Source organism: Podarcis raffonei, chromosome 17 (genome assembly GCF_027172205.1).
Source record: "Podarcis raffonei isolate rPodRaf1 chromosome 17, rPodRaf1.pri, whole genome shotgun sequence".
NCBI lineage: Eukaryota > Metazoa > Chordata > Lepidosauria > Squamata > Lacertidae > Podarcis > Podarcis raffonei.
In genome coordinates, this window is record NC_070618.1 from 6,196,179 (window position 1) to 6,217,697 (window position 21,519).

The 21,519-nt window shown below is 45.9% G+C and overlaps 2 protein-coding genes across 5 annotated transcripts; both read right to left on the bottom strand.

The window, feature by feature from the left end:
• Positions 1 to 330: 330 nt before the first annotated feature.
• On the bottom strand, positions 331 to 11,441 carry DCAF10 (DDB1 and CUL4 associated factor 10). 2 transcript variants are annotated; one of them, XM_053370545.1, is made up of 7 exons: positions 10,932 to 11,441; positions 7,664 to 7,777; positions 6,615 to 6,812; positions 4,460 to 4,662; positions 3,346 to 3,456; positions 2,867 to 3,012; positions 331 to 1,961 (listed from the first exon to the last, which is right to left on the bottom strand). In XM_053370545.1, the coding sequence occupies exons 1-7, from the start codon at positions 11,300 to 11,302 to the stop codon at positions 1,593 to 1,595; spliced, it is 1,512 nt and encodes a 503-aa protein (XP_053226520.1). In that variant the 5' UTR covers positions 11,303 to 11,441; the 3' UTR covers positions 331 to 1,592. The 2 variants fall into 2 exon arrangements, with proteins under 2 accessions (XP_053226520.1, XP_053226519.1); XM_053370544.1 differs by having other exon boundaries at positions 2,867 to 3,015; positions 10,932 to 11,436.
• A 1,983-nt stretch (positions 11,442 to 13,424) lies between these two features.
• On the bottom strand, positions 13,425 to 20,914 carry LOC128404714 (uncharacterized). Of its 3 annotated transcripts, none has more exons than XM_053370558.1 (5): positions 20,613 to 20,825; positions 18,028 to 18,204; positions 16,497 to 16,596; positions 15,189 to 15,319; positions 13,425 to 13,820 (listed from the first exon to the last, which is right to left on the bottom strand). In XM_053370558.1, the coding sequence occupies exons 1-5, from the start codon at positions 20,667 to 20,669 to the stop codon at positions 13,548 to 13,550; spliced, it is 738 nt and encodes a 245-aa protein (XP_053226533.1). In that variant the 5' UTR covers positions 20,670 to 20,825; the 3' UTR covers positions 13,425 to 13,547. The 3 variants fall into 3 exon arrangements, with proteins under 3 accessions (XP_053226533.1, XP_053226532.1, XP_053226534.1); XM_053370557.1 differs by lacking the exon at positions 20,613 to 20,825 and adding an exon at positions 20,462 to 20,595; XM_053370559.1 differs by lacking the exon at positions 18,028 to 18,204 and having other exon boundaries at positions 20,613 to 20,914.
• Between the last annotated feature and the right edge of the window lie 605 nt (positions 20,915 to 21,519).

Here is a 21,519-nt window from a genome sequence, read left to right on the forward strand (position 1 = left end):
AGAGACATTGCTATATTCTCATGAATACTGCTGGTTGTGTATTACTGGAGTGATCCAAACATTCAGTCTGTGCACAACATGTTCAATGGAGACTTGGGGATCCTTCACAATCACAGATTCTACTTTGGCCATCTCTTTGTTGTTATGGGGAGTTGCAAGCCTTCCATTTCCTGGATCATCTTCAAAGCTGTTGCTGCCACGTTTAAATTCCACTGTCCAGTGTCTGATCCTGTGGAGTGATGAGGCAGAGTCGCCATAACCATATGCAGCAGGTGCTACTGACTGCCTGCAGTATTTACCCTTCCTTTTGTCAAAATGAAACTACACAAATATGATGGTTCAATTTATTTTACACAAGGGTCTGTAACGGTGAAACAATTTAAAGCTATTTTAATGAAGATCTGCAGAATGCTTCTAAAGGATGTAACAATTATGTGCTAAGAATTCTGTGTTGTTACTGACTGCCACGGGAGAGAAAGTTATCATTCTGACAAATCTTTTTGACCATATACGGTGGGACTTTTCTCAGATGGAGTAGCATCCTTTTGTGGCTTGCAAGGCACATAAATAACAGGCCAGCGGGCCTTTATAATGTTGCAAAATGGAAACAGTACGGGGCAACATTTTAGTCTGATATTGGAAAAAAATTGTTTTATTAATTCCAAAAGCCTTCCACAGTGATGGAAGCGATCATAGGGTTCGGACACAGTTCAACAGAAAATTCTGCTGTTCAAGTCTCATCTCAATGAGATTTGTGCAGGACTTCCTGCTGGATTGTATATCTAAGTTTTGGGGCACATATTCAGGTGAACAACTAACACCCCTTCCCATGCCCATACATTATTATAGAAGGTGCTCCTGTACAAGACTCGTGAGGGCAAGATGTTAAGCTATCCAGTTCTCAATAAATTTTATATCTAGTTAAACAAGGAAGAATAACTGTGCTTCCAGTCATTTTTGGGGTGGGTTGGGGGAAAGAACTGGCAATAAACAGCGTACAATTTTAGGAACTCCAGCCAACAGATTGAACTATAGCAGAACAATACCAAAATGTAGCAACCGCATTTCCCGTAGTTCACAAAAAAACAAACAAACAGAAAACAATGCATTTGCTGGCTGTATCTAACCTAGTGTGCGAGAGAACTGCTTCATTCCTAGAAGAAGAAAAATACAGCGAACTCCAGGCAAAGGAAGCATGTGGGCTGTGTCTGGGTGTCCCCCCCTTCTCATGCCCAGCTAGAATCTTGCACTAAGAGTCACGTGGAAAGACAAGACTTAGAAGTGCTGCCATGCTACATCCAAACGACACAGGTGGAATCAGCAGGAGGAAAGAGGGAGAATGAGCAGGAGGTCTGGTGTGTGAATTCAGAATCACAGCACTCACACATACGCACACACACGCACACACACATAAAGGGCTGGATTGAAGCTGTCTTTTTTTTTTTCTTTCCCAGTCCAAGGGTCAGAGTAACTCTGTACTCGTCCAAATTTACAAGTTTTTCTTTTTTTAAAAAAACAAAACACTCCAACTAAACTGAAGTAATTAAAAAAAAGAAAAGAAAGTCAAATGTTCTTTTCAAGGCAAGAAGTGCCTAGAACTTTGGCTGATATAAAGAAACACGACCGCTAAGGCACCCGGAGGCAATCTGACAGTGCGTCGGCGAGAACTTGGTGGTCAGGACCACGTCGTTGTGCGAGTAGAGCGAGCGGATCTCTTGCAAGGGGGCGGCTTCTTTGGGCAAACAGTCCACCAGTTCGCTGCACTGGGTGTCAAATCCCAACAAGCGAATCCCGTAGCCGTGCGGGGAGGAGATCATCCGGCCGTCAGGGCTGAAACAGAGTTCTTTGATATAGCCCCGGCCGACATTGGCTTCCTCAATGCAATGAGTCAATCGGAGGGAACAGCGAGGAGAAACGGGCCGGACCGGAGTTCCTTCTTGGAATTCGTAGACACAAGTCCACTACAGCAAGGGGGAGAAAAGCACAATTAATCCACTTTGCTAACTGCCAGTTCATCCTACTCATGTGGGGCCAAGAACATAACTTGGACTACTGCAATGCACTCTACGTGGGGCTACCTTTGAAGGTGACCCAGAATCTACAACTAATCCAGAATGCGGCAGCTGGACTAGTGACTGGGAGTGGCTGCTGAGACCATATTCGCTCCCGGTACATTTCTGAGCACAATTCAAAGTGTTGGTGCTGACCTTTAAAGCCCTAAACGGCTTGGGCCCAGTATATCTGAAAGAGCGTATCCACCCCCATCGTTCAGCCGGGACACTGAGATCCAGCTCTGAGGGCCTTCTGGAGGTTCCCCACCTGCGAGAAGTGAGGTTACAGGGAACCAGGCAGACGGCCTTCTTGGTGGTGGCACCCACCCTGTGGAACGCCCTCCCATCAGATGTCAAAGAAATAAACAACTATCTGACTTTTAGAAGACATCTGAAGGCATTTCTCTTCAAGAAAAGAAAATTGTTTGCATATAAGGTAAAGTAAAAGGTAAAGGACCCCTGGACGGTTAAGTCCAGTCAAAGGTGACTATGGGGTTGTGGCGCTCATCTCGCTTTCAGGCCGAGGGAGCCGCCGTTTGTCCACAGCTTTCCGGGTCATGTGGCCAGCATGACTAAACCGCTTCTGGTGCAACGGGACACCATGACGGAAACCAGAGTGCACGGAACCGCCGTCTACCTTCCTGCCACAGCAGTACCTATTTTATCTACTTGCACTGGCATGCTTTTGAACTGCTAGGTTGGCAGGAGCTGGGACAGAGCAACGGGAGCTCACCCCATCACAGGGATTCAAACCACCGACCTTATGTGACAACCACACACACACACACACACACACACACACACACACACACTACCTCTTGGTCATCAGTGTTACTTGAGCATCGAAGAAGTGTAGCCCATCCTTTGGGATGGAGCTGCAGCGATGTGATGCAGTTCCCACGATCTCTCTCTCCAGGAACTTCTGGGGTTAAAACCTCAAGACTATTGCGTGGAGATCCACCTGCTGTGAAAGAAAGCATCACTGTCGCTATGCCCCTTTCATTTCCCAAACTGTTTGTCAGCCAAAGCAAACAATGGACCATAAGAACTATGGTATGAATGGAAGTCTACTGTACTGCACTGGGCCCAGAGCTCATCGACACATGCAAGTGTATGGCCTGTAGTTATCAAAGGACAAGCATGAAGTTCTGAACCAATCCTCAAGCAGCCTACATGGAGTTGCAAGGCTGCATTAACTTTATTGAACCTGAATGTAGGAGACTGTTTTTAGTTTCTGGGACACCCTTCTTGGTGGAACAGCCCCCCCACTTGGTTTAACCCTGTTTTAACACACCTTCTCGCTGGGTAGCTCGTACCATATGCTTCTCAGACACTGGGTTTGTGTCACTCTGATGACACGGCGACCCAGCGCTCCGAGGAATGGACGATGTGGCAGATGTCAAATCTGAGAAGAAAGCAGTAACGTATAAAATGAAATGTACAGAAGGGATCCTGTTCAACCATTCAGTCTCCTGTGTTCCATCACTTGGAAACCAGTGGTTCCCAACCTTTCTTTAGCCATGCCCCACCTAAGCATCTCCCAAATCCTGATTCCGCCCCCCCGACATATAATTTTTATTATTCAAAAAGTGAACTCCTATTCACGTGGAGGAAGCCTAAAAGGCCATTCACTGTTAATAACTCATTTTCAAATTGCCTCCCTTAAAAATCAAATTGGCCCCCTGTGGTGCGTGTGCCCCATTTTGGGAACCACGGGTTTAAACTCTTCACTGTGGATGTCTGCTAATGTCAGAGCCCATGGATCTTCTTGATAAGCTTCTATTTTGAGGAGGCATTATTCCGGTTTCTCTTATTTGCCTCCTAAGGTTGTGGACAGCAGTTTGTATTAAATGGTTACTTGTCATAGTCACAGATAAGGAAAAAGGCAGCAACAACTAAAAAACCACTACAAAGCAAAGATTTACAAACTGCTGTGAAACCCTGGGATTCTGGAAGCTGATCAGAGTTCTTCAGTGAGTAGATCAGTAATGGTGAATCTGAAAGGCATCTTGGACACATCACTACCAATGTTCCTTCCACAGATGCTGCAGCCACAGGGAAGCCTTGGGGTGGGGGAAGTGTAACACATTCAGTTCACATGAGCTGATGGTGGAATCACAGCAGGGACTATATATGAACTTTGAGCGCATGCCCTAAAACACTACCCAGAATCCAATGCATCATGTAAAGGCTTTTTAGTGGACAAGTCGATCTCCTTTTGTAAACCGCTTTGAGGTTTTTTTAAAGCGATGAAACGGTGCATAAACTTGATGAAATGCAATAAATAACAGAGGGGTTGGCTAATTCACTGCTCACAGCACAGCACCCCCAGCGCTAGCTATCTCTTGTTAGGTGAATGAATAGCAGACATGACATGGGTATATACTAATCAAAACACAAGGACTTACCCGAATTGGATGTCGTTCTCCTAGCTCTTAAAATCGGATAGCTGACAACCTCTAAGGATTTGGTTAAGTCAAGATCGTGTAAGATCAGGAGATACCCAGACGAGGTTGAGATCAACATTTTGGAACAGTCTGGTGTCAACCTCATGCGCATGAGAAAGCGGGTGTGAAAGAACTTCTTGTGAGGGCAACCATCTTCTGTGCACCTGGGGAAAGAGAAGCGTCAAACCACATCCACTGTTGGCTTCTAGTTTCAAGAATTCCATTTATTTATTATTATTTATTAAATTTCTATTATCACCCTTCATCCGAAGATCACAGGGAGGTTTACAATATAAAAGCACAAAAATACGTAACGTAGTAACAAACATAAACAATACTCCCTCAGTTTAAAAGGTCATAGATTATTTAATTACCCAAAGGCCTGGGAGGAGAGGAATGCTTTTGCCTGGTGCCTAAAGATATGTAACAAAGGCGCCAGGTGAGCCTCCCTGGGGACAGCATTCCACAAGCGGGGAGCCACCACAGAAAAGGCCTGTTCTGTTGCTTTTCATGGAGTAGGCACATGTGGAAGAACCTCAGCCTTATATTTAAGGTGGTATGTATCTTAACAGTAATATAGCCCTCATTGTAACTCCTCCGTTTCTACTTCATACAGTCATACCTCATGTTACGTGTTTTTGGGTTGCGGACTGCGGGAAACCCAGAAGTACTGCAACGGGTTACTTCTGGGTTCTGCCGCTCACGCATAAGCGCCAAGTCGCGCCGGAACCTGTGCAAAGTGGTGCTTCAGCTTGCGAACACTGTGGGTTGCGGACATGCCTCCATCACGGATTACGTCCGCAACCAGAGGTTCCACTGTACAATGAAAGGAGAGAAGGCTGGTCTCACTGAGTTACTTTTCTGGTCTGGGGTTTGTCAAGCTCTGCTTACAAGACAAGGCTACCTGAGCCAGATCTCATGGAGGAAATTTTGCATTAACATATCCAGCTACACTGGGTGTTTTGCTGTGAATACTGAAAGACAGTTGAGACCAAACCACACAAGTTCCAATGTTCTTTCATTCCTTCTCTCTTTCTCAACTGTTCCATGTTTTCAGGCTTAATACAATCACAATATTGTTTAGTAGTGACAAAGGATTACTACCTCAAGCCATAGGATTGGTTAAGTATAAAGCATTGTAATTGTAATTCAGCAATTAGTATTTAAACTCCCTCTCACGCTTTGGCTCCCAATATGTTTCTGGGCACAAGTCAGTGTTGGTGCTGACCTTTAAAGCCCTAAACAGCCTCGGTCCAGTATACCTGAAGGAGCGTCTCCACGCCCATTGTTCAGCCCAGACACTGAGGTCCAGCTCCAAGAGCCTTCTGGCAGTTCCCTCACTGAGAGAAGTGAGGTTACAGGGAACCAGGCAGAGGGCCTTCTCAGTAGTGGCACCCGCCCTGTGGAACACCCTCCCATCAGATGTCAAGGAAATAAAATATCTGACTTTTAGAAGACATCTGAAGGCAACCCTGTGTGCACTCCAAATTACAGTGGTACCTCGGGTTAAGTACTTAATTCGTTCCGGAGGTCCGTTCTTAACCTGAAACTGTTCTTAACCTGAAGCACCACTTTAGCTAATGGGGCCTCCTGCTGCCACTGCGCCGCCGCCATGCAATTTCTGTTCTCATCCTGAAGCAAAGTTCTTAACCTGAAGCACTATTTCTGGGTTAGCGGAGTATGTAACCTGAAGCGTATGTAACCTGAAGCATATGTAACCCGAGGTACCACTGTATTATTATTATTATTATTATTAGGAACTATCAAGGGTTGCTTCAAGTGAGCATGCTCAGAAGTTCATTCTTATCAACTGAAACCAGAGTTATATCTGTTATTTGAATTTTGAGAGGGATGCCTTGGCTTACTGCAGACTGTGGGGGGATGGGGATGACAGCAGACAGACTTTTACCCAGCCCCTTTTTCTATACCCATCTACTTGGCACTTGTTCGATTTAACCCACACACTGAGTCTATGCAACCCCAGGTGCCATAACACCATGTCTGCAACAGGCAAGTTTGCAAATGAGGTACAGAATAAAGGCATTTCAGAGCAACAGACATCTATCTCCCTCAATATTTCCATATCAAGAGGGATGCCAGTTTAAAATCTGCTTACCTGTTGGTATCCCAAATGATAACATTTCCATCAAATCCCGATGTTACCAACAGCCTTGTGTTAGTGTCATATTCAATGTTCTTTACCCAGCTTGTGTGACCATGCAGAGTACACACTTTCGTGTCCAGCTTCCGCAGATCCCAAAGTGCTATGGTAGTGTCATCAGAGCAAGTTGCAAACAGTCTGTTATCAAGAAACCTACAAATAAAATGGACAAGGAGGGAGGCCATTTCGTATCTTGAAATTCATGCAAAACTTCTCTAAATCCTCCCCCCCCAAAAGAAACTTTGAGATGACAGCCACATGAAGAGAAATGCCAGGATATTGATTTTCATAACATCTTGATGTGGAAACAAAGACCGACATTGTCAGATTGGAGGTGTACATTCAGGAGCTAGCTAGAGTTTCAGAAACAGATTTAGCAAGATGCCAAAACGCATTCCCGTGTTTGGATTGGTTTCATCATCCTTTCAATGCACATTTGTTCCCGAGATTTCAATAACTTCAAAACATGCAAAATTTCAATAGAGCATTACACTGTTATCTGATGCAATGAGCTGTCCAAGATGTGCACACACCTGTGCTTCTTTAGGGAAGGCACCAGCCGAAAAACAAAAACACTTAGCAATTTTTTTTTGGGTGGAGGGAGAGAATGGCAAGTGACAATTACAACTATTTGGGGATGGGCGGTGAAGCAGTGTACAGAGGGAAAGGTCCAACTTGTACACCAAGAAGGCAGTTTCCTTGGTTCCATCACAGACTAGCTTCAAACCAAGAAACAGATTCAGGGATGGGCAATGCAGACAGGGGCTGCCTCAGTTTTCTGTGGCTGTTTATGGGCAACAGCATTCAAGTTCTGGCTTGGGTTGCAGCAAAAAGTTAAAAATTAGTACCATGACTCTCATTACTAATTGATGGGAGAGAAAAACATAAAAGAGAAAATAGAAGATATGTTTGTCACTACAGCGTCCATGCTTCCAGAGCTTAAATAAAACAAGTACTGGAATTTTAGATATCTGTAACTGGCTTTTATTTCCCAGCCAACCAACCTGATATTATTTACACAGTCCTCGTGAGCTTCGGAGAGAGTTTTGATGTGCTTTGAAGATATGGGATCAAAAAGAAGGACTTCTGTCTGTTCACAAGCAACAGTTAGCACTGACCTGGATAGGAAAGAAACAAGAAACAGGCTATTATGCCCAAAGAAACTCAACACCCTCTCAGTGACATCTGGTAAAGAACAGAAAGGTTTCCTTATTTAAAGGGCACACAAACACAGAGCTGAAACGTGAATAATAGTTCCAAAGGCAGAGACGTTCCATGGAGTAGCTTGCAGAATTTCTACGCACTGGATTTTTTAATTAGAACCACATTTATTTTCTCTTATTTGCTGCAATGTAGTGAATCGTGAATCAATTAATTAAATGCCACCAACTGATCACATGTTATATAAAGGGTAAAGGTAAAGGGACCCCTGACCATTAGGTCCAGTCGTGACCGACTCTAGGGTTGCAGCGCTCATCTCGCTTTATTGGCCGAGGGAGCCGGCGTACAGCTTCCGGGTCATGTGGCCAGCATGACTAAGCCGCTTCTGGTGAAACTAGAGCAGTGCACGGAAATGCCATTTACCTTCCCACCAGAGCGGTACCAATTTATCTACTTGCACTTTGACGTGCTTTCGAACTGCTAGGTTGTCAGGAGCAGGGACTGAGCAACGGGAGCTCACCCCATCATGGGGATTCGAACCGCCGACCTTCTGATTGGCAAGTCCGAGGCTCTGTGGTTTAACCCACAGCGCCACCTGCGTCCCTCTTCACATGTTATATGACCACAATCAAATGATCCATGAAACCAGAAGGCAAAGGGACATGCTCCTCTCACCACCAAACCCAACCATATGATTAATCAGAGTGTATTATACCACTTTAACTCTCACAGCAAGAATTCTGGGAACTTTGGCTTGTTAAGGGTGTTGGGAATTGTAGCCCTGTGACCAACTACAGTTCCCAGGATTCTTTGGGGAAAGCATGACTGTTAAAGTCGTATAACAGTATGGCGTGCATGTTACTTTGCTCTTGCCTACCCCAGAAGGCCACTCCTATTGGATCAAACTTCAGTGCCCAATTCTCCTCCCCCAATTAGGTATGTGCAACAAAACTCTTAGGCATGATGTCATCATGTTCATTAAGTAAAACAAAGATGAATACCACTCAGTTGCTTCTTCCACAAAACTCCACAGAAACTCCACACTTCCAATGCCAATTGACTCACTAGTTGCTATGTCAATGGACTAAGCATTAGGACCACCATTTACCAAGCATCACTGGGGGCGAGGGGTGCAGAATGAAAGAAAAGAGGGGACAGAGAGAGAAGAGATTACAGTGGTACCTCAGGTTACATACGCTTCAGGTTACAGACTCCGCTAACCCAGAAATAGTGCTTCAGGTTAAGAACTTTGCTTCAGGATGAGAACAGAAATCGTGCTCCGGCGGCGTGGCAGCAGCTGGAGGCCCCATTAGCTAAAGTGGTGCTTCAGGTTAAGAACAGTTTCAGGTTAAGAACGGACCTCCGGAACGAATTAAGTACTTAACCCAAGGTACCACTGTACTCTCGTCACCGTTATCTCAAGCACCCAATTTACTTTTCCTGTGAGTAAATGACTGGGATGGAAGGGGAAAGACTTCTCCACTCCTGGTGTAGACAATGCCAGGCTAGACAGACAATGGTCTGAATTGTTATCTGGCAGCTTCCTATATTCCTGCTACTAGAAAATGCACAATAAGTACTGAAGCTTAGACTGGGAAGAAATGCACTTATGGACATCAGTTATTGATAAACTGCAGGCATCAGAGATATGTCATGTGTTTCTAGGGATGCCCAACAGATGGGGTGAAAGAGCAGAAAACCTTGTTGAAAGTCAGAAGTTCATAGAATCACAGAATTGTGGAGTTGGGACCCTGAGGGTCATCTAGACCAACCCGTTGCAATGCAGGAATCTCAACATGCAGTGCCCCCCCCCAATTTGAAACCATACCAGACCCTGCTTATTTGCAAATGTGCTGGCAGTTTTATTGCTGCACCGCTATCTCTAGTTGACGTATGACTGAAATGAAGGTGGATTTACAAATTAGGTTTAGGTTATTTTAAAAACATCTGTATGTGCCATACGAATGCACACCAACAGTTTTAAATGTGGCATCAACCCTCATGTAGTTTATGAATACTGTGTTTTTACATTCATGTTGGAATACACTTCAAAAGTCTTGTGGGGCCAATTACTCGACTGTATAATTCCTCAACACTTTCACAAACAGTCACAGGGGGCAGAAAGATCCGAAATCACATTGCAATGCAATACAGTATTACAGAAGATTAAGATATGGGGACGAAAGTCAGTAAGCATGTGCAGGGCACAATTCTATGCTTCAAATTTCAATACCAGCTGCTAGACCCATACTTCAGGTTTTTGGGTGGGTGGGTGTATGTGGGTGGGTGGGTGTGACAGAGAGAATATAAAGAAGTGAAACACATTGTAGCTCAGTATCTAAATAGATCCCTTTTGAACACTGCAATGCTCTGTCCAGTTCTGGACACTGCAATTTAAGGATATTGACAAGCTGGTGTGTATGCAGAGGAGGGCGACTAAGATGATCAAAGGTCTGGAAACCAAGCCTTAAGAGGAGCAGTTGAGGGAGTTGGGTATTTTTAGCCTGGAAAAGAGGAGAGATGATAGCCATCTTCAAATATCTCAAGGGCTGCCACACGGAGGATGGAGCAAGCTTGTTTTCTCCTGCTCTGGAGGGTAGGACTTGAACCAAATAACTTCAAGTTATAAGAAAGGAGATTCTGACTAAACATATGGGAAAACTTGAAAAGATGACTTCAAGTTACAAGAAAGGAGATTCCAACTAAACATATGGGAAATTCTGACATTCACAGATTCCTCTGTAAATGTAAATTTACAGGTTCCTCTGTAAAATTTAGATTCCTCTGTAAATGTGGATATGAATGGTTGTATTGCTATAATTATATACTTGCAAAATCAAATAAAATCTACTTCAGGAAGGAAAAAAGAAAACTTTCTGAGAGGAAGAGCTGTTCGACAGCGGACCGGGCTCCCTCGGAAGGTGAAGGACTCTCCTTCCTTGGGGTTTTTTTTTAAACAGAGGTTGGGTGGCCCCCTGCCCTGTACGACCCAGCCGAGATTTCTGCCTCGCAAAGGGGGTGGGTCTAGATGACCCTCGGGTCCCTTTCCAAGGTTTTACGATTCTAGGAAGGCGAGCTTTTCCCACCGCCGGTCACCTCGGCCTTCCTTACCCGCCAGGGGAGTACTCCAGGTTGAAGACGGCGCCGTGCGTGCGGGTGATGGGCGAAACCGAGTCGGCGGGCTGGATGGCGCCGTAGAGCCCCGTCATAGCCCGGAACGTGTCCCTCGCCGGCTCCACGCAGCGGCCGCCATGGCCCAGGCGCCGCCCGCGCACCCACGCGAACAGGCCCCCGCCGGGCACCGAAACGGCGGCCGCCACCGCTGCTGCTGAGGAGGAGGCTGCTGCCGCTGAGGCGGCGGCGGCGGCGTCCGGGGGCGGCGGTTCCCGGGGGGGCGACGGAGGCGGCGGCGGCGGCGTCTGGTCCCCCTCGCCGCGAGGCGGCCGCTCCGGCGTCGGGCCCCAGCGCGCCTTCCAGCTCATCCCGAGCCCGGCCCCGCCGCCACCGGCAGCGGCATTCCTCTCTCCCCCTCACACACCCTTCGGCTTCCTCCGCCTCCTTCCCCCCGACTTCCGGTGCGGGGAGCACCCTTCGAAAAGGCGCCGGCCGGAAACACGGACCCGGCTCCGAAGGGCCGCCGGGATTCCTTTCCCCCAGAGGGGAGGTTCCCTGGCGCCCTGCTTTTAAAGCCTCGCCCCTTATGAAGGCCACGCCTCCTTTGTGGGTCGCCCCGCCCCCTGTGATTTCTGCCCCCCCAGAAGCAAGCTGGGGGGGGCGGGAGGGGGAATAAAAAATAAATTGTTACGGAAATTCCGGGGGGGCACATATTATTATAATTATTATTATTAATTATTAATTATTATTATTATTATTATTATTATTATTTTATTTTTATTATCTTTAAAGTTGTTAAATGATACAAATATTATGCCTGAATGTATCCTTTCAACTTGACAGCTCAGGGAAGTTACCTAACTTTAAAATAATATAAAATTAACTCCTTGCCAGTTTCCTCCATTCCAAAGCTATTTTCCCCTTGGAAAAGGACTCCAGGAAGTTCCCAGAGGTGACAATTGCTGGGCTCATTGTTAGTCAAGGGAAGCCAAATCTCATCACCTGACTTGGCTCAGGCTCCAGACATGCAAGGAAGTTCTATTGTACTTTTGGGTGGGGGGCACTTAAGACATATTTGTCTATGCTAATCTTATACCTGAGTCTTGCCCTGCCATGTCTGCTTATGCTAATCTTGTACCAAGGACTTGTCTGGACCTGTTTGCCAAGGTTAACCCCTCCCCTTCTGTGACATGTCAGTGATGTAGCAATGATGCTGTACGAACTGTATTCTGGGATATGGTGGGAAAGTTTTAAAAGTCTTTGTCACCCCATCCTCGGGGTTCAAATTTGCTCTTTGAACCTACTGCGCAATAAACTTTGGTCTACAGCTATTGGCTGGAATCTTTCCTCTATTCTACAGGGACCCGCGGGCTCTGCCCGACGAGCTGGGTGACTGAGCAGCCTCACACCTAGATTTTTCCGTAACAAAATGTTTGTGGAACTTTTGTAATTTACCTAGGAGACCCCTGTAAGCAGGTGGAAACATTAGCAGGATGGCAATACCGCTTGTAATGTAGTAATTATTATGGACAAAGTGGAGAGGCATAAAATAAGGATTACAAAATAATACGGATATGCAGTTGAAAAGGTTGACAATAGGTCCCATGGAGGGGAAGGTGGGAAGTCCAGGGATTTAAGAGAAATCTCTAAATATGGGTATGTATTTTGCATTGTTAGAATTGTAAAATCAAATAAAAATTATTTCAAAAAAATATATGTCAGTAACTTGGGGAGGAATGATCTTGCACTGTTGAGATTGCCGTGTTCCTTCATGCCATCAGATTTATCTGAATTTTAAAAAATAAACCATGTGTTTTTGTGTGTATTCTCACTGAGTAGCAGATCCATCTGAAGCGTAATTTCAGCACTTATTAGAATGATTTCAAATTGCCAGCTGGCTGCTAAGATAGTACACACAGCCATTGCTGCCAGAGTAAATAGAGGAGTAAACTTTTCAGGGATTTAGAAAGCACACTAGTACCATTATACTTGACCATTTTTATCTTGTTTATTTACCAGTCTGAAATGGAATGCAATGACCAAAGTACATCATTAAACCTGCAGAGATTTACTTTCTTGGTTATTTATTTAGCTGTATATTTTCACTGGCTTCCTAGCGTACCAGGGTTAAATATTGACTTCCTGGAAGACACAGGATGATGAAATGAGAGGCTCCGTAATTACTCTTCGTAGGCTCGCCCTATTAATTTTAACAGATAACTTGGGAAACCTTTCACATCTTTATGATTTGAGTTTGAGATGGTGCAGATGGAAATGTTCCTAAGAAGATATATAGGGATATAGTTTATATATAGTACTTGTAAAGGGCCATCCTATTCAGCAGGGCTTTTTTTCAGGGGGGACTCCCCTGAACTCAGTTCCGGCACCTCTCAAGTGGGTGCCATTATAAGAGAACAAGGGAGGCATTCATGGTGAGTTCCAGCTCCTCTTTTTCTAGAAAAATAGCACTTTTCTTCAGGACTTCAATAGAAAGTACATTTCCCTTCTCATTGGATTCTTTGCCTGCCACTTTTAACTTGTACCCGCCACTTACTAATTAGTGAACTTTGGCCCTAGCATCGGGAGTCCAATTTCATTCCAAAGATTTGGGGGCTATTTGGTCTTCTCTTTCTCTCTCAGTGTCCTTCCCATGGTGTAGTATTCTGGGTTTGGCTGCATATCTGTGAACTGAGCTATGCGATTTGCCATGGCAAAAAAGGCTGAAATGGCGCCTATGTCCCAGGCATCTTCTCGGTCAAACCCGTGTGCCTCCAGCTTCTGAAAGTGTTCTTTGGTGATGGTATCTGCTCGACAGACAGCGAGTGCAAACTCAAGCATGGCTAGCTCACGATCACTTAGGTCAGCCATCTTCCAGTTCACCATGATCTGCACAGAAACAAAGCAGCAGGAAATCATAAACACAGCTGCTGGAGTACGTAATGGCCAAGTGTGGGACATAAAGACCATATATACAGGCAGCATCAGACCAGTGACAAACAGACCGAGGGCTGAAAAGAAGGATTAGGGAGTGACCTTGAATAGGAACTGCAATGCATCGCTGCAAAGAAGTGAAGTGCTCCCCCAATCTTTGCTCTTGTTTTTGGTTGTTGGCATTCGGCTGTCTCAAGAAACAATGGAGTGCACTTCCGGGGGTGAAGTCAAACCACTAAGTTAGCAGCAGTGATTTGACCTCCCTAGGACGCAAGCCCGGGCAGTGTGTATGGAGGTCCAGTGATGCCCAGACAACCAGACCCACCATCTCAGCCTCGCTGATGTCGTCCAAAAGAAAGCAGAGCAATATGCTTGCAACCAGCTTGGCTGTACAGAAAAGGGAATATTGCCAAGTGCAACCCCTCAGCTTTGTGGCATGAGAATAAGCACCTAGCAAACTGCCCTTTTCCATACAATTCTTAGCCTTGGGCAAGGGCCTTTTTAAACACTGCCGCATAAGGCTTTTAAATGCACTTATCTGGTTATAAAGTGCCCAGCATCTTGTAATGTTATAGTCTTCCCCAACCTGCTGCTTTTAGATAGACTCCAATTTCCATCTGCTGCAGCCAGATCGGTCAATGATCAGGAATGATAGAAGTTCCACTACAAAACATCTGGAGGCCACCAGGTTAGAGAAAGCTAACATAAGCTAATCATAGGTTTGTGTAAATATGAATATAATAAATTATAATCCCATAATTTTTGTTGAGTAATCTTTTGAAGTTTCTTTTAAATTGCTATACAGTGGTACCTAGGTTTATGAACAGTCCTGTTTACGAAGTATTCGGTTTATGAACTCCACAAAACCGGAAGTAGTGTCCCGGTTTTTGAACTTTACCTCGGTCTACGAATGGAAGCCGAACAATGGAAGGGCACCAGCAGCGGGAGGCCTCATTAGGGAAAGCGCGCCTTGGTTTAAGAACGGATTTGGTTTCAGAATGGACTAAGTTCGTAAACCAAGGTACCACTGTATATGCTAATTTACAATCATATTTCCAGTGCACTGCACAAAAAGGACAAAACCTACTATAAAGATTTCACCAGAATAATTTGCATAACTAGCATTCAAATTCAGACTCAAGTCCCCTTCATGCAATTCATTCATCTCTCTCTCTTTTTTGCAAGCTGTAGGTAGAGCCCGGATTTTTGCCTGAACCTGGAACAAGCGCAGAAGCAAGGTCGCAGGTGGAAGCTTGCTAGTTAAAACAGCACAGAAGTAAATCGCGCACATACACACTAAGACTAGCAAATACGGGTTCTCGCCTGATCTGCCAGCACTGGTCTCTTAGAGTACATCCGATGTAAGGCACTGTGTGCAATTACACAGTAGGGAACCTTGTTTGCAACACTCGTAGCCACGATAATGAGCTCTTTGTCAGCCATGCTAAGGTTTCCTGTGGGAGGAAAGACATGCAAAGGGTGGATCATATATCTAGTCATGGGAGTGAGTCACTTAATCCTGGGCTTATGCGCTTATACCCTGTATCTGAGTTTGAGGGTACTATGCATCTGTTCTATAATTGCTTTAGTGCCTAGGTTTTCAACCAGTGTGCCGTAGCACCCTGGGGTGATTTGATTTGAATAATAATAATAAAAATAAATTTTTATTTATATCCCGCCCTCCCCAGCGGAAACCGGGCTCAGAGTGGCTAACAACAGTAAAATGATACAACATTCTAAAATCATTTCATTCTAAAATCAGTTCAAATCAGATTAATGGCAACCATTGGGCTAGAGTTCTGTGAGGATTGCCAAAGGAGGGGGTCAGGCTGTGCCCTGGCCAAAGGCCTGGTGGAACAGCTCTGTCTTGCAGGCCCTGCGGAAAGATGTCAAGTCCCGCAGGGCCCTGGTCTCGTGTGACAGAGCGTTCCACCAGATCGGAGCCACAGCCGAAGAAGCCCTGGCTCAGGGGTGCTGTGAACAGCACTGGCCTCGTCCTGCCCTCATTCCTTTCCTCCTCTTAAGTTCTGGGTGTTGTCTAAGTCAGCTTGGTTTTATTTCTGATGAGGGGGTGGGAGAAAACAGAAGCCCCAGAGCGCCTTAAAAGCTTAGGGAGTCCCAGGTCCACCTTGAGACATCTCGTTCATGGTATGATGCAACTCAGAAACCTGAGGACCTTCCCCAGATTGGCCCAATTTGCCCTATACAGTGGTACCTTGGGTTACATATGCTTCAGGTTACATACGCTTCAGGTTACACACTCCACTAAGCCAGAAAGAGTGCTTCAGGTTAAGAACTTTGCTTCAGGATAAGAACAGAAATCAGGCTCTGGTGGCGCGGCGGCAGCAGCAGGCCCCATTAGCTAAAGTGGTGCTTCAGGTTAAGAACAGTTTCAGGTTAAGAACGGACCTCCAGAACCAATTAAGTACTTAACCCGAGGTACCACTGTAATTTGGAGTGCACACAGACCCGATGCTCACCCCAGCATATTTTGGTGTGAACTACTCTGGGATTTCTCTTTTTTTATGAGAAGTGGTATAAAAATAGAAAAGTAGATGAGAATAAAATTGTCACTGGGGGTTTATGACTGTTGAGACAGGAAAGAAGATCATAGTTGATCGCCATGCTTACCTGTCTCCTTGTTCACAACGGCACTGAAATAAGCAAGGAATGCTCTGAGTTCTGCTGGACGGTGAGACATCACCTTGAGCACATTGGGCAAAAACCCACGCTGTTCGGGAATTGAGGGGGGGGGAAGCTAGTCAAGACACCTTAAAATTGCCGTTAAGGGAAGAGTCTATACAATGCCATCCTTTCTCAGATATGGCACAATTAGCTAAGGGCCATTCACTAGAAAACTTCAGGCTGATGCCAAGTCTCTCGTTCCGAATCATCCAAGCAGTGGAGAAGAGCCACAGATGACGTGCTTTGGAGAGAAGATCCTAATTTCTCAGCCTAATCTCTCCACTCAGAAGAATCAGGCAGTGGCAGAGATCCGCTGTCTGAGGCTCTGCAGAGCTGCTACCAGCCAGAATAGACCAGACATGGGGAACATGCTTGATGCTTTACTGTGCGTAATGTGTTTAATTACCGTATTTTTCGCTCCATAAGACACACCTAGTTTTTAGAGGAGGAAAACAAGAAAAAAAAATATTCTGAACGAAACAGTGGATATATGATTTTTGTGGTTCATGCTGTGGCCACAGACATGTGATTTGACGGTGAGTTTGGGGTAGCCCAATGCAAAAATCCTGGGGATCCATGTGGATCCGTGCTTTGTAGCCATGTTTTTGCGCCATTGTGGCCCCACGAAACAGTGGATGCGTGTGTTTTTTGGTGCAGGCTGTAGCCATGGACATGCTATGTGATCTGATGGTGAATTTGGGGTGACCCAATGCAAAAATCCTGAGGACCCATGGGCTTTTACCTTCCCCCTCCCAGGCAGCCTCCTTTATCGTGAGTGTCCCTTATCTCCCTCCCGATCGCTTACCGATCAGCTGCTTCCTTTCAACACTCCCTTCCCTCTTGTTTGCCTTAATGTCTTTTCCTTAGCTGGAGCAGCTTTTTGCTCCTCCTTTCCTTCTAATTTCTCTCCTCATTGCTTTAGTATTCCTGTCTCCTCTCCTTGCAAGTTCGCTGTATTTACCTCCCCACTCCCAGGCAACCTCCTTTATTGCTAGCGTCCCTTATCTCCCTCCCCGATCGCTTGCCAATCGGCGGCTTTGTTTCAACACCCACTTTCCTCCCCCCCCCAAGCATGATCTGCTTTTTGCCCCTGGGCAATTCAGCTCCAGGGACCATGCATTTGCTCCATAAGACGCACAGACATTTCCCCTTATGTTTTAGGAAGAAAAAAGTGTGCCTTATGGAGCCAAAAATACGGTAACCTTTGACCCTCCAGATGTTGCTGAACTGCAACTTCCATAGCCCTAGGAAGCATGGCCAGGGATGCTGTGAGTTGTAGTTCAGTTCAGCAAAACCATGCGGGGTAAGGCGAATAAATTGGCTGACCTGGGATTAAGGCAGCTTTTAAATAAAGTCTAGCGAGTATTCTTTGCTGCAATTTTGCAAGCCTCTGACATGCTAAACCTAATGGAGTGAACCAGTTGGCCTGCTAGGTGCTCAGCTGTCTGTACTGGTGACTCCAGTATGTCAATCTTACCTTTGCTTCTTCTCTCTTCATAAGTTCTGCTATATCATTTGGCAAATCCTCCTCTTTAGACATTGGAAAGCGCTCAGTGGACTTAGTGGCGTTCCTCTCGTCTGTGCTATATGCATGGTTCGAGGCTACAGTTCCGGGTCTTACCCCAAAGCTCCCCAACGCACCAGGAGGCAGGAGCTAAAACACGGAAAGGAAGAAATGCCCCATTTGCCGTAGTATCGTGCAAAGTTGGCTCCGTCAGCCTCAAGTGTTATTTGTAAAATGATTAACTGCACAGTTTAGGGCCTGAAAAAGCTCTTTGGCACAGGGATGGGGAACCTATAGCTGTACAGATGTTGATGGACTTCCGCTCCCATGATCCCTGACCATTGGCCATGCTCACTGGGACTTATGGAAGCTGGAGTTTGGCCATGTTTGCTGGGACTGATGTAAGCAACATCTGGAGGGCCACAGGTTCCTCATCTCTTCAATAAAGCAATCTGATGAAAAGAGCTTGGAATCATAGAATTGTTGAGCTGGAAGGGACCCTGCAACCTTGGCGTTATCAGCACCATACCCTTATGGTGAGAACCGGCGTGGTGTAGTGGTTAAGAGCGGTGGACTCATAATCTGGTGAACCGGGTTCGCTTCCCCGCTCCTCCACATGCAGCTGCTGGGTGACCTTGGGCCAGTCACACTTCTCTGAAGTCTCTCAGCCCCACTCACCTCACAGAGTGTTTGTTGTGGAGGAGGAAGGGAAAGGACATTGTTAGCCGCTTTGAGACTCCTTCGGGTAGTGATAAAGTGGGGTATCAAATCCAAACTCTTCTTATTTAGGTAGAAATATCCTCTATTCTTTTGCACTGAACCAGACATTTGTGCAATCAGAGATATGGGGAAATTGTGCTCTTAACACTTACAGGAGTCAGGTATTTGTGTAACGGCCAGATAGCAACATAAGGAAACGCTCTTTCTTCTGTTAAGATTAAAAGTTGATCTCATTGACATCTTGTTCCAAGGCATATTTATGGAGTAGTAAAGGCCCATTTAAACCAGCCTGACACACTTTGGATAAACACAAGATTCTTCCGAATCTCAAGACTTCCCTCTTCCCCTCCGTGGGTTCTTTAAGTAACTTTTAAACTGCATATTATAAGTCCATCCAATTTACAGTCCTCCAAAATCTATGTATCATTGCAAGAGTTATTTAAAACCTGCCAAAGAGTCCAAGTGTATACAGTGGTCTTTCAAATATAATATACATTTGTCCCATTCTTTGTTGAAGTTTTGGTCCTCCTGGTTTCTGATTTTCCCGGTTAATCTAGCCATCTTTGCATAGTCCAATAATTTCATCCAGTGCTTTTTTCTGGGGGTACGCAGGGGTACACCCCCTAAACATTTTGTGAATCTTTGTACTTTTGTCCATTTACTGTATTTATTTTCCCCAATTTGAACTATAAAATGGTGGTTTTCTTTAGTCAAAATGAGAGTACTCCTAAACATTTTTAAAGAAAAAAACCACTGCTTTCATCTGCCAATCCACCCTGGTACGTATCTTTTGTTTTCCAATGTATTTCTTATCAATAATAATAATAATAAATCAGTGTGATGCAAGCAATTTTTTGTTCTGAAAGTGTGACCCAGAGAATTTTTTTTAGAACCACTAACCTAAAAAGAAGGGACGCGGGTGGCACTGTGGTTTAAACCACAGAGCCTAGGACTTGCCGATCAGAAGGTCGGCGGTTCGAATCCCCGCGACGGGGTGAGCTCCCGTTGCTTGGTCCCTGCTCCTGCCAACCTAGCAGTTCGAAAGCACGTCAAATTGCAAGTAGATAAATAGGTACCGCTCCGGCGGGAAGGTAAACGGCATTTCCGTGCACTGCTCTAGTTTCACCAGAAGCGGCTTAGTCATGCTGGCCACATGACCCGGAAGCTGAACACCAGCTCCGTCGGCCGGTAAAGCGAGATGAGCGCCACAACCCCAGAGTCAGCCACGACTGGACCCAATGGTCAGGGGTCACTTTACCTTTACCCTTAAAAGACCAGTTGTGGTGAGGCAATAAATAATGAAAAGGGCACGTAGAGATGCTCGGCAGCATCGCTGGAAGGGCTCCCCACTTTCTCCCTCTTCGATTTACTTTAATGGTTGCGCATGGCATATAGGTGACCAGAGGGAGGTGCGGGGGAAACACTGCAAGGCAAAACTGAAGAAATCAAGTGCCTGCGCCAGCCGGAAGTCCCTCGGCTCTGGCATTTGGCACTCACTCTCCTTAAAAATAAGTTTTGCACCTCTCGCCCTCGGAGGAGCGCACCAGCTTTTCAGAACCAGCGCTGCAGCCATTTGATCTCCCAGCCCGGCAATATACTGTCCTAAACTAGGGGGATGAATGGTCTGACTCGATGTAATGGTCTGACTCAGTATCACCTGTCTGGCCAGGGGCTGAACTAGATTGACTTGATCCAGGTGCCCTCGGTCGCGCAAAGACGCACGGAGCCAATGGCACCGCTGCGCCAAGGAGACGCGCGCCCCTTTCTGGACCACTGCCATCCTCCGAAGCGGGCATTGACAGCCAGGGCTGAACGCCTTTGGCTATGGAGATACTCACGGAGGGAGAACCCCGACGGCCGAGCTGCAGGAGGCTGCTGCGGAGAAGCCGCCACATTGCCAAACCGCGGCTGTTTTCCTTGCGCTCCTGGGTGGCACCGACGGAGGCGCAGGCGAGGCGGAGAGCCGTTTTCTAGTAACCCAGCCAAGCGCGCTTGCAGGACGACGTCTCCCCTAGCCCGCCCACATTTCGACACTTTCCCAGTGCAAGGGGGGGAAAAAATCTATTTAGACCATAAGGAACAGCAGCCCGTGGAAGAGGAAAGAGTAGCAAGTCCCGCCCTGTTGAAATCCCTACTTAGTCAACAACAAGTGTTCCGCAGCAGGAGTGGGCAGATTTCAAGTTGTAGGCTCTGATTTGTTTTCTTCTGGAATCCTGAGAGTCCCCTAAACTGGGCCTGCTGCAAAATCAATGTACTTACTTCCTAACCATATCTATGTAGAGGCAATTGAATTCAGTGGAATTCAGTCTCAGGTAACTGGTTAGGTTTAGGATTGCAGCCCTAGAATTAAAGAATTCTGAATCCAGGAAGTTGAGTTGACAGAAGTGACAGGAGCTCACAGTCTTTCCACACACAAAAAGCCATTATTGGTTGACGAAGCTTTTTTTGATTTTAAAAATATAATTTGGGGTGGGAAGGCAGTTGTGCTGTTGCTGCTATTGTTAAAGAAAAGGGTGTCAGAAATGTTTTCTAATCTACTGCAAATCACCCAGAGATCAGGAGATCCAGAGATTTCCTGCCTGTCCCCAAATCTAGTGATTGGCAGCTGTTCTCTACAGTTTTAAGATAGGCTTTCCCTGCCCTTCCTGGGAACGTCAGGGATTGGACCTGGGCCCTTTGGTATCCGAAACAAATACTGTACCACATGGGTAGGCAAACTAACGTCCGGGGGCCAGATCTGGCCCA